General features: G+C 43.1%; 1 protein-coding gene across 1 annotated transcript in view; it reads left to right on the forward strand.

The window, feature by feature from the left end:
- USP40 (ubiquitin specific peptidase 40) overlaps positions 1-12,724 on the forward strand; it is a 61,405-nt gene that overhangs the window by 45,437 nt on the left and 3,244 nt on the right. The window contains exons 32-33 of the mRNA XM_065669687.1: positions 3,044-3,121; positions 9,643-9,718. Of these exons, the coding sequence (XP_065525759.1) occupies positions 3,044-3,121; positions 9,643-9,718 (154 nt within the window). The remainder of the gene's footprint in view (positions 1-3,043; positions 3,122-9,642; positions 9,719-12,724) is intronic.

The raw sequence follows: 12,724 nt of genomic DNA on the forward strand, positions 1-12,724 counted from the left end.
TTGCTGTCTGAATGATGTGATTAATAGTAGCTTGTCTTCTTATTACATGATCTAGGTGCAAAAGCTTTTTAACTACCGTAACCGTAGCTTATTGAAAGTGATTCTTAATGTAGCTTTGTTTCCTTTAGTGACTGTTGCTGCTTGAACAAATACGAGGTGAAAGTGGAGTGACCCAAGAGGGGATGTAGATACAACACAATGTGGTTTTAAGAATGATTAAGCAATGCAGCAGTCACGGTTTAAGGATTTGACAGTAATTTACTTTCCCATTTTGAAAACTACTTCAGTTCTTGCAATGAGAATGGCTATTGTGTTAAAATACCTAAACATCACAATATTTTTAGGTAGCTCTGGTTTATATAATCACATTATTGCAAGACTTACAAAGAGGTGTTTGACATAAGAGCATTATTTCTGCTCTTTTGGCAACAATCTGTCGCAGGTCTAAGATGAGCTTTCTTTATAAAAAAACAACAGAAAAGGAAAGGAGAAACCACCCCAAACCACCACCAAGTCATGTTGGTTACAGAGTCAGGGAGAAAGGAGATATTTAATGAGATCATTTACTCATATATACTCCATCCCTGGCAGTGTGCAGGGCCAGGCTGGACAGAGCCTTGGGTGACATGGTCTAGTGTGAGGTGTCCCTGCCTATGACCTTAAATGATCTGAAGGTCTTTTCCAACCCAAACCACTCTGGGATTCTATGATTTGAATGATGCTTTCTTATTCCTTGCAGCTGTCCAGTGATGCTGCTGTTAAAAGGATCTTAGCTGGAGAAAAAGCTGATGCTAAAGAGAAACCTCCCACCTCTAAGTCTCGAGAGAGGGAAAGCAGAGAATCCAAATCAGAGGAGCGAAGGAGACATAGAGATAAAGAGGTAGGATTTGGCAAATGTTGTGAGGGACAGGGGCTGCTTCTGTTTGTGGCTTGTTGGGTTTTTAGCTTGTGGTTTTGGCTGTGTAAAGTAACTGTGTGATACAGTTGCCATATGTATGAATTAATGTGTAGTTTTCCTTTCTTTTTAGGGTAGAGGAGGTGTTGAAATTAAAGACAGAAGCTCAAGTGGAGGCAGAAGAGCCAAAGAAGACTTGAAAGAGAGTGAAGGAAGGGAAAAGGAAAGCAATAAGCATAAGGATAATGAAGACAGGCACAAAGACCATGAAAGAGACATGTTTAAGGAAGGAGAAAAACAAGAAAGGGAAAGAAGCAGAAGCAGAACAACCAAGCAAAGAAGAGAAACAGAAAAACACAGGAGCAGAGGAGACATAGAACAAGAAGATGAACTCAAGCATGATAAGGGACAGGAAAGAGAGAAAAAATATGAAGGAGCAAAGGACACACCGAAAGGAAGAGACAAAGATAAAGCTAGGGACAGAGAACGGGAGAAAGACAGGGAGAGAGGGAAAGATCGGGAAAGGGATAGAAAAAGGGACAGAGAAAAAGATGGGGAGCACTTAAGAGAACATGGAAATGGTAAAGCAGAGAAAAAGGTAATTGAAATCTGAGAGGATTTCAGAGAGGAACTTTTTGCACTCTGTGCTAGAGGCTGGATGGTTGTTCTACTGACCTGGCATGTACTTTATTGAATAGAAATTACTGTCATGAGGTGAAAGTTTCAGTGTGGATTTGATCTGGTCAGAGTGTGACTGAGGTCATGTGTAACTTCATGTATCTCTCCTGATACGTCTTGCCTTGAGCCATCAGCCTCATCTAACTCTGCTTTTTGAACCTCTGAGAAGCAGTTTCTGTTCTGAACTCTGCATGTCTGACTTCTGATCACATTAGGTTATGTTTGGCAGAGTGGTGGTAGCAACTATTGCTATGTACTTATATCCTCACGTGTCTTCCCTTGAATGCATGTTGCTCTTGCAGCTTTTTAGGGAAGGTGAGGCTGAAGAGAGTTCCTTTGGGCCGTAAGTAGTCTCACTCGAGCTTACTTCTTCTGGAGCAGGACAGGATGGAGTTACATATCTGTATTACTTTTCTGGCTTTCTAAATTAAGCTGCTGGCTTCCAGCCATCTAGATTCTTGGAAGGGTTTTCTGTTTGCACTGGACTCTGCATATCATCATATCACGCATATCACTGGACTCTGCTACATCCCTGAAAAGGAACACATCCACCACTTCCCCATACTTCAGGCCTTCTCAGTGTAAAGTCCTAGATGGCCTGGAGCCACCTCTTCATTGCCTTTTGTTTTGTTGTTCTTTCTTCTTCTCTCTTCCTCCTCTAAATACTCTCGATTCTCCTTTTCTGGTGTGTTATGGGCTGGTTCATAGTAGGAATTCAGGATTGATGGACACCAAAGATGCTTCTGTTAGGGAGTAGCTTAATTTTGTTTGATGTGAGAAAGTACTTCTATCAGTGCCTGTCTGCTGGCCATAAGGATTCTTGCCTTCCTGGTATTACTCAGAGAGAACAATGTTATCTGAGAGAGCTGGGCTTTTTCAGCCTGAAGGAGAGAAAGCTCCAGGGAGAGCTGAGAGCTCCCAGTGCCTAAAGGGGCTACAAGAAACATGGAGAGGAGTTTTGGACAGTGGCCTAAAGGGGCTACAAGAAACATGGAGAGGGGTTTTGGACAGTGGCCTGTAGGGCAGGACAAGGGGAATGGCTTCAACCTGCCAGAGGGGAGACTGAGATGAGCTCTTAGGCAGAAGCTCTTCCCTGTGAGGGTGCTGAGGTGCTGGCACAGGGTGCCCAGAGAAGCTGTGGCTGCCCCATCCCTGGCAGTGTTCAAGGCCAGGTTGAACAGAGGGGCTTGGAGCAAGCTGCTCTAGTGGAAGGTGTCCTTCCCGTGGCAGGGATTGGAACTGGATGAGCTTTAAGGCCCCTTCCAACCCAAACCAGTCTGGGATTCTGTGATTTTTGCTCAGTCTCCTATGCAGTAAGCAAGGTAAAGAGGGCAGGTAGATGGATAAGATATATTGATGCACGTTGTAATGTGCTCAGTTCTACTCTATGCTCATTTCCCTATTCACTTTATCCAGCTAAGCAGCTTGCTCCTCAGCATGCCGGATCTAAACCAGTTGCTTTCTTTTCAGTCTGCAGATGCTGAGGAATCCACACATAGAAAACCATGGAGGCCAACTGAAGATGGCAAGTGCCAGCCAGATCATGAGGTTAGTAGTGACTAACATCTGGGAAGGTGAATATTAGAAGTGTTGCATTTTAGTATGGTTTGGGACTCTGCCTCAAAGGAAAGTAGGGTTGAAAGGTAGGTACATGGGAACTTTTAGGGCTGTAAAATAGATGTGTGTCTGTTTATTTGGGTAGGTTTTTTATGCTTTCTTTCTTCATTCAGAGCTTTCTGTTTATTCCACTGAATCATTCCTGGAAAGCTGTCAGATTATTTGGGGGGTTTTTTGAACTTTAGTAGAAATTACTCTTTTGGAAAGCAAATGAGTCCAGTGTTGCATCTGAGCATGTGTTTTGCAGCTGGATGATGGTAGGACAGAAGAGCAACTCAGTGATTGCCTCTGAACAGTAGCTGTTGCTCGTGATAGCATTGCTTCTGCATCTGCTGCTTCTTCCTGACCTGAGGCACTTTGAGGAGTTACAGAACCATATGGCTAAATGTTTAAAGAGTGAGACTCCAGTAAATTAACCTGAAGCAGCTCAGGCTAGGCTAAAACAGGCAGGATCCCAAGTCTAGCAGGAGTCTCTGTTGAGAGTCTATGGGCCACTGACATCATTGTGTCTTCTGCATGAGATGACAAATTTATTGCTATTCTTTGACTGAAATCCAAGGCAACTTTTGAAATTCTTGGCACTTGGAGGGAGAGCTTATAAAATACTTTTTAGCCTGAAGCAAATGTTCCTGGCCAAGTTCAGCTTCCTGCAAACTGGATCTGTAATGGAAATACTGATCCTCATCCCAAACTCTCGTCGTGCTCTTGGGCACCACAATAATACACTGGGGCAGTAAAGTTTCATTTCCCCTCTTAAGTGCTTTTGGGAGTGATTCCAAGGCATGTGGGTTTATTACCTTAGATCTAGATGACCTGCTGTCCTCTACTTGCTTGCGTAACAGTAAATGCTGCTTAGTTTTTAGGTGATGAAAACACACACTTCAGACCGGTGGGTGACAGATGGTCATCATCTGAAGACTGTGGAAGAGAGAAATTAAATGAAAATGCCCCCAGTGAATTTTTAGAGCTAGAGATCCAAGATAGCTGCACCTAGTGATTTAGAGGCAATTCCAGCATGAAGTAAGTGGAAAGTGCATCTAATGGACTGGAGCTGATCTTCCTGTCCTTACAGTAGTTTCACAGTGGGGTAATGCCTTTATTTCCAGGGATTTACCCTGATTTAAACTACTGGAACGCCATGTAAGAAACATGGCAGTGAACCAAGTGTATTAAAAAGTGAAACATTTTATGTCTATGCACATGAAAAGTATTGACTCATGTTTTGCAGCCTCTGCTGCGTAATTAATTACACTTCAACATTTGTCTCTAGCTTTTTGTAAGTAGAATACACGTAAGATCATTTGAGGGTGCTGAAGTGCTGACACAGGGTGCCCAGAGAAGCTGTGGCTGCCCCATCCCTGGCAGTGTTCAAGGCCAGGTTGGACAGGGCTTGGAGCACCCTGCTCTAGTGGAACGTGTCCCTGCCCATGTCAGGTGGTTGGAACTGGATGAGCTTTAAGGTCCCTTCCAACCTAAGTCATTCTATGATTCTGTATTAGGAGTCTTAATAACTTTCTGTCTCTATTCATGCAAGTCTTATATTTTCTTACTGCTGATAATCAGAAGCCAGCTCTAAAATGGTACTGAAATATTGACAGATTGATTTCAATGTATTTTTCTGGTACTGCAGAAACTGTGTATGCTACCCACCATGTCATAGTCTCACATAAGTATCTATAATTATCTGGAAGTAAAAGCAAGCAAGTCTAAGTCTGAATTGAGACATTTGGCTACCACGTGGCTATCAGAAGACTATTTGCTGCTTCCAGGCTAGCTGTTGCCTGCCACACTCATCAGCGTGAGTTGTGTTCTCTGAGCTCTGAGTCCACCTCAGGTAAAAGTAATGTTTAAAGCAAACACTTCATAGCATGACTTATTCACCTTCTCAATAATACAGAGAGCTTTGGCTTTTGACAAAAGGTGACCAGGGTCATAAAGTTTCTGAGCTGTTTAGATGAAAATGGCTGCAGAACTGGTATGTCATTTACCCCTAAGGCCAAACACATTGGAAAGGTCTCTTCCATTTTACAAATGGCAGCTGAACCTCTTGGCTAAAGCCTTTTGTAATATCCTGTCATTTTTGGCCACTTCCAGAATGACTTTATTTTTGCCCTACAAACTGTATTGCTATGGAACTGGTCATTGGAATCAGCGTCTAAGTCATATCTAATGAACTTCTGTTTCTGTTGGAACTCGTCTTGACTGGATAATGAAACAAGTACTGAGTGAAAACCAGACAGAAGCAGCAGAGAGTCACTGCATGGAAATCGGCTAGCTATGGCTCAGAGTTTTGTTCTAGTGCTGTGAATGACCCCTCTCTTTTTCGTGTCAGTTGTTCCTAACTGGCTCCTGCTATAGAAATCCATCTTTCAAACTTAGACTTTAAAAAGCAGGATTTTTCCAATAGTGCATTTAGGGTTGGAAAGGTTTGAATTAGCAGCAGCTGCCACCAAGAGAACACCATCTTGTGAGGAAAAGACAATTGATGGCTATTTTTCCAATCACTTTTATCACCACAGCAGTTAGCTTGACCTTAGCAAGTAGAGCTCTTTCCTTGTTGCTCTTGCACATGAATAAATTCTGCCTATTAAGAATGATGGCCAGTCTAGGAGTAAATACTGGAAATATAGACAGTTTGAAGGAAAGAGCAAAGAAGGTCCTTGAGGGATACAAAACTGATAGTAAAAGCAAATAGTAAAATGTCTCCCCAGGTCCTGTCCCTGAGCTGCTGCTCACACTCTGCGGGTGCAGCCCAGCACACACTGAACACTGTCACAGGGAGCTTCTCCTCACCCAACACCCCCAAGTCCATCTCCTCAGGGGTGTTCTCAATACTGAGAGTGAGCAGTAATGAGTTGTCCCCCTTCCTTTCTTGAGTGGAGAGCATTTTTTCTGCCTTTGTACATGGAGTGTGTGCAGCTGGGGGAGGTGTAACGGGCATGTACAGTATTGTTTGTGAGAGCAATATAAAATCACTGATAGAAACTGTTCATTGCATCCTTTCATGGATGTAGAGGTTGGTTGTTGCATGGAAAGGAGGAAGAATTAACAATGTCTTTTCAAATCATACTGCTCTTCATGACCTGCTGCAACATTAGAAATCATGGTCTCCTTATGTCTCAAAATTAAAGTCAACCTTTTTGAAGGTTAAGAATGAGGGAAAAACAGCAGATTGGATGCTTTACAGCAGGCTGCTGTATCCTCTCCAAATAGGAGTGTAATTACTTGATCGGGGATGTGTGCATACATCCATCTAGGATTCCACTCCAGTATATGATTTCCAGGATGGTGTGAGATGAAGTGTGAGATTTCTTACTCTCCAGTGACTGCTTTTCAAAGTCTTGGAGCCGATGAATTTGTAAGAAAAAAGAATGACCTCTATTATCTCCCTTTGGAAAGACTCAACTCATAAATATGGCAGGATTTATTTTTTTGTGGGCTACCATAGTGATCATGTTTTAGCTTGTACTTTGCCCCTGTTACCAGTGTGCACGTGGCTCTACATTAATGTTCAGTGCTGTTTGTAGTCACTAACTGACATAAATAAAAGACTAAATGCACTCCTGCAGAAGCCTCATCACCTATTCCCAACTCCTTCCCCACCTGTGCTAATAGTTACATCACCCAAAGAGCTGCTGAAGCTTGAATGTGCCAGATGTGACCTGCAGGCCCATAGAGCCACACGGTGCTGGGATGTAAGCTTTACTTCTGCTGCTTGCGTAGTGTTGTGATTGGGAAAGCTGGTAGTAATTAAGATGAAGTAAGATTAAGATTAACCACTTTAATATTAGCTTGATGTTTTGGACTTCTGTTTTGCTTTGCCATGTGCCAGTAGTTCCTCAAGAGTGAAACAAAAATAGTGGTAGCTCTGGTGTGGGTTAAGTAATGATTTTAAAAGCCAGTTAAGACAGTGTACATGAAAACTAGTTTCTGTCAAAGCAGGACCATGGCCATGCTGCTAGATTTTGCTGAAGTGTGGGATGTAGGGCTTGCTTTTGCCTGATTGAATGCCTGGAATTCTGAGTGTGGAGGTAAAGAAGATGTAGTTTCTAAAGGACCTAAACTAACTGTTGAAGCTGACTCTTGCATAGGCTGCTCACTTGTCTGTAAAGCACCTCCAAAGAGTTTGCCTTCTCCACAGTTCCCATTCTCCTATATGCAAGATACTATGGAAGAAAAACGCAATTTATCATTTCTCTTTTACAGATTAGTGGAACATAGAACCATAGAATGGTTTGGGTTGGAAAGGACCTTAAAGCACATGCAGCTCCAGCCCCCTGACACAGGCAGGGACACCTTCCACTAGAGCAGGTTGCTCCAAGCCCTGTCCAGCCTGGTCTTGATCATTTGTGTAGAAATGGAAGAATTTGTAGTTCTCATTTCTGTTATGGACATTACCAGCAGGGCTGGAAATAACTCTTGGATGCAAACTGCTTGGACTATCAATTCACACAAACTACAGAAAAGCAGATAAAGAAGAAATCTCATGAGCTGCTTACGGGAATTTGAATAAGGTGCAGAGATGCGTTCTGGGGATAGAGGGTGCAGAAACGGAATCATGGCATTCCGTAAATCACCTGTACTTTGTCTGTTCTGTACAGATGTGTTTGCTTTCTCTGTAGCAATGAATGTTGCTAATGAAATCAGGGAGTTGGTCAAAAGGACAGGAAAGGCTGGTTCAGCCTGGAGAAGAGAAGGCTTCTTAAGGGGAGACCTTAGAGCAGCTCCAGTGCCTAAAGGGGCTACAAGAAACCTGGAGAGGGGCTTTGGACAAGGGCCTGTAGGGACAGGACAAGGGGAATGGCTTTAACCTGCCAGAGGGGAGACTGAGATGAGCTCTTAGGCAGAAGCTCTTCCCTGTGAGGGTGCTGAGGTGCTGGCACAGGGTGCCCAGAGAAGCTGTGGCTGCCCCATCCCTGGCAGTGTTCAAGGCCAGGTTGGACACAGGGGCTTGGAGCAAGCTGCTCTAGTGGAAGGTGTCCTTGCCCGTGACAGGAGGTTGGACTGGATGAGCTTTAAGGCCCCTTCCAACCCAAACCAGTCTGGGATTCTATGGAAGTTATTAGAAGCATGAATGGCCGGAAGCTACTGGTTTGTTAGTATATGCAGTACACATAAGCAGAAGTCTGCCCCGTCTGCTAGCCAGGATTGGTGTAAGGAGATGGACTTCTTCCTAGCCTGATCTCATATCCAGGACTTTTGTTGGGCTGGCAGGAGTCTTCCTTTACACCTTACACCTTCCCTACAGGCATTTGGGCCCCAGCTGTGTTTCAGATAGGGTGAGTAGTAAATCTGTACCGCAGCCTACCTGTAGTCATTGCAGGTGTAATGGACCTGCCCCTCTGCCTGCTCTTGCCATGATGGTGTTTTGAGCCTTTTTGTAGGGCAAGTGCTGGAGCTGCCTTTAGCCTCTGGTGCTACTGGTGCATGGGCTCAGTTCTTCCTTTGAACGCAGAGGGCACTGCAGTCCAGGTGGCCTTGTCTCTTGGAACTGGTGTTGATCTCATCTCACAAGTGGCAGTGACTTATGCACATCTTTTCTCCCACCCTCCAGCCAAATGGACCTGCTGATTTAACTTGCTCCTTTCCATGGCTGCCTGACCATTGATATGTGTAACTTGCAGAAAGTATTGTCAGTCAGGTGTTCTTCACTTCAGGCATAGAAATCATAGAATGGTTTAGGTTGGAATGGATCATCTGTTTCAACCTGCCTGCTGTGCAAAGTAAACAGAATAATCCTTGTGTGTGCTTGCCTGCTTTCAGTTCCTGGCCTCTGAATCACTTTGAAGTAAGGTCATAGGCCTCAGAAGTGGCCTGACTGTTGATCCAGTTTGATGTTTTACACTTTGGACCTCTTCTTCTTGCTGTGCACCGGTTGCACTTTCAGATCATCCACTGCTTGTCTGCTGGGCTTTCCTGCAAGCCCCATTTCTTCCCGTGTCCAGGGAAGTTGCCACTTGAGTACAGGACTATGCAGGTCTCATGGCACAGGTTTTTAGCCTTTGCTTCTATTCTGAAATGGAATTTCTCAAAGAGGAACTGTGTATCTGATGTAGCTGAAACATGCAGGTGACTGTAAGCATCTTACTCGTTTTGTAGCTCACTGGTAGCTATGCATTCTATCCTAAGACAAGCAGTGGTGTCACAGATGCTCTACAGGTTTCACAAGATTGCTCTGCCTTGGATACTCTTAGTATTACATTTGGGAATTGTCTTTACAATAATGAAAACTAGTCATATAGGTTTATGTAAAAGGAAATAGCACGTATCCAGGAAAACACCTGCAGACTGAGGAAAATAGACTGGAAGTAAACTTGTATCGGTCAGTTTCGTGAGTAGTTTCTATGTATGATAAATATAGATAAAAAAGCAACACATGTAAGTGAATTTATGTTAAAAAAAGATCTTTTTATGGATAATTATATAAATTTGTGGGCTTTTATTTTTTAAAGAATGAAAGTTCTTCAGGAATCTCAAGGCAGCCTTCAACAAAAGGAGCAAGGCAACACGCCAGACCCAGAGGAGAAGGTAACTAGAGGGAGGATATTATCTCTATTAAATATGCTGGAGGCTTATTGAATAGGAATAGCAGAAATACTCAACTATCCATGTTTATTTTCAGTGCTTGTTTTATACTCCCACTCTGCATTTATGAAGCCAACAGGCAACTTTTCTGCATGTGTTTCATAGAGAGAGAGTGGTGCTGGGTTCCCTTTGCTCACATTCATCATGCACGATTGCAGATATCAGTTCAGCCTGCTCTTGATATTCCTTGTGTTGTTTCAGAATGCCCTTTTTCAGTTGATCTTTTAGTTTCACAAGAACTCTTTCTTTGCTTAAGAATGTAGCAAATTTAGACAAATATGCCTTGCAAAACTTGGCTTGTTTTGGTTTTCCTCTCACTGGGGATTAGTGGACAGTATGTCCCAAGTTGATACAATTATTGTATGTTACCTTTACATAAAGTCATGTGTAAAGGTTTGTTCAATGTGTACAGTGGAGCAATGTTCAGCACAGTATTTTTGTTTCAGTAAGACTTCAGATATGTTTTTAAAGGTATTTTAGTAAGGTGAAAGAGGTTTGTGAGGGATGAATCATACAGCTGTGAACCCTGAATTTGTAACATTATTGCTTACAAGGGCTGGAGCAGCTCTGTTCTGGAACCAGACGGAGACAGCAGAGCTGGTTCAACCTGGAGTACAGAAGGCTCCTTAAGGGGAGGCCTTAGAGCAGCTCCAGAGCCTAAAGGGACTACAGGAAACCTGAAGAGGGGCTTTGGACAAGGGCCTGTAGGGACAGGACAAGGGGAATGGCTTTATCCTGCCAGAACAGGGGAGATTGAGATGAGCTCTTAGGCAGAAGCTCTTCCCTGTGAGGGTGCTGAGGCGCTGGCACAGGGTGCCCAGAGAAGCTGTGGCTGCCCCATCGCTGGCAGTGTTCAAGTCCAGGTTGGACACAGGGGCTTGGAGCAAGCTACTCTAGTGGAAGGTGTCCCTTCCTATGGCAGGGGCTTGGAACTGGATGAGCTTTAAGGTTCCTTCCAACATAAACCAGGCTGGTATCCTATGTTTCTATATATCAGTTTAACATCGCTGTTCAGAAGATACAATAACACCTGTGAATTGATGTCTCATTCTGTCTAAAGCCTGGTACTGTTTAGACTAATAAAGCATGAAGATCTTCATACACTTAAATCTGGCAATGTCACTGTTATTGATGTATGTATATTAATGTATGTATAGAGATCATGTGTTGCCATGTTTCTTACCAAGCACCCACATTTTCTTTGGGTTTGTGTTTTAGCAGATTACCATGTGTCTGAGACAAAATACTAAAAGAGGTGGGAAATGGAATAGATGTTTAGGCACCTAAAATACCTTCCAAAGGGCTGGGGTTTTGGATATGGATGGCTGTTGACATAGGAGCCTAATTCAAGTTGGTGCTTGAACATTGAAGATTTTACGTCGCATCTCATGTACTTGTGTGCTGTGAGGTTTTAATAATTTTCCAGCTGAAAAATTCCATCTGGGTTCTGTTAAATATAGTCTGATTTTACTGTTTAGTGACCCTTGCTGATCCGGTAACTTGTCTTATTTCCCAAGGTTTGAATATTTTTTTGATAGCCTGAACTAGATATGCCTGTATAGGCTTGTCCCTTCTTTCAAATCAGGATTCAGGTTTTGGGATCAATGTAATATCGTCAATGACTAATGCTGTGCTTTGGCTTTAAGGTAGATGTTATAAAAGCCTTCATTTTTGATGAAGCAGCAAGTCAGTGCACTCTAATTTCACTTTACTGAAGTGATGAATACTTTGGGGCATCAGTTGGTTTGTTCTAATGCAACATAGCAGCAGTAGGTGAGTAGTGCTCATAGATGCTTTCTTACATTACTTACTTACAATAGTAAGTAATCCAGAGGGGAGTAAAAACCTGGAGCTGTGCTGGTGCCTGTTGCCCACTGGTCTCTGTATTTAATGGTGACGATCAGTGCTTTCTGTGTTTTCCACTATTAATAGAGATAAATAAATGCACAACAGGAGAAGCCAAAGGTTTAGTGTCATCACTAAATAACAATTGTAATAAACCAAACTGAAATGGTGAATGGAGGATTAATTAAGCAAAAGCAGGTATATTTGCTGTCCTGGTAACTAAACTAAGTCACACCAGCATTTGCTCACCTCTGTTACGAGTAAATTCCTAATGGTATTGGAGCAAATGTGTGTTGGTTTGGTTTATAGTTAATATTACATTTATTACTACTCAGCCAGTGGCTGCTTTTTATAGTTGCAATGTGCCTTGCAGCAAAACTTATGCTCTTAACTGAGATCTGAACAGGTTTCCTTTAAGACCCTGAATTACTTTCTCAATGGAAATCACAGAATCTCAGACTGGTTTGGGTTGGGAGGGACCTTAAGGCTGATCCATTTCCAACTGTGTCCAACCTGGCCTTGAACACTGCCAGGGATGGGGCAGCCACAGCTTCTCTGGGCAGAGCTTCTCTTTGGGTTTTCTGCTAAGCTCTCCTGGGTGACCTGTGCAGGATGGTGCTGAATGCTTAAAGGCTAGTTTCAGTTTGATTAAATGGCAACTTCTCCTAGCCTTAGTCTGCATGGGTAAATGAAAGTGCTGGTTGTCTTCTCTCTGCTGTGTGCTCATCTCCTGCAGTAGCAGAACTCAGCATTTTTTCAGCAATGGACTGAGTATCTTTGTGGTTATTTCCATGGCATAGGTGGAGGAGCAGATTCTCTGCTATTCAGCTGTATGTCCTGAAAGCTTCAGCTTTATGCTGCATGCAGTAATTTCGTGGCTGGTTTTGCTAGTGTGGGATGTTTCCACCGATCATTAGGCACTGAGTGTATTACTTCAAGTGAAGGTGAGGGGGGGGGTTGTGTGTGTGTGTGTGTGTGTGTGTGTGTATTGTTAATGATAAGCCTAAAGCTAAATACTCTGCCCATACTATACAGACCTTGCAAACTGTATGAGTAGTTTAACTTGACCGTGTGTAATCAATGCACAGGTGTATTTTCAGGAAT

Source organism: Lathamus discolor, chromosome 3 (genome assembly GCF_037157495.1).
Source record: "Lathamus discolor isolate bLatDis1 chromosome 3, bLatDis1.hap1, whole genome shotgun sequence".
NCBI classification, from domain to species: Eukaryota; Metazoa; Chordata; class Aves; order Psittaciformes; family Psittacidae; genus Lathamus; species Lathamus discolor.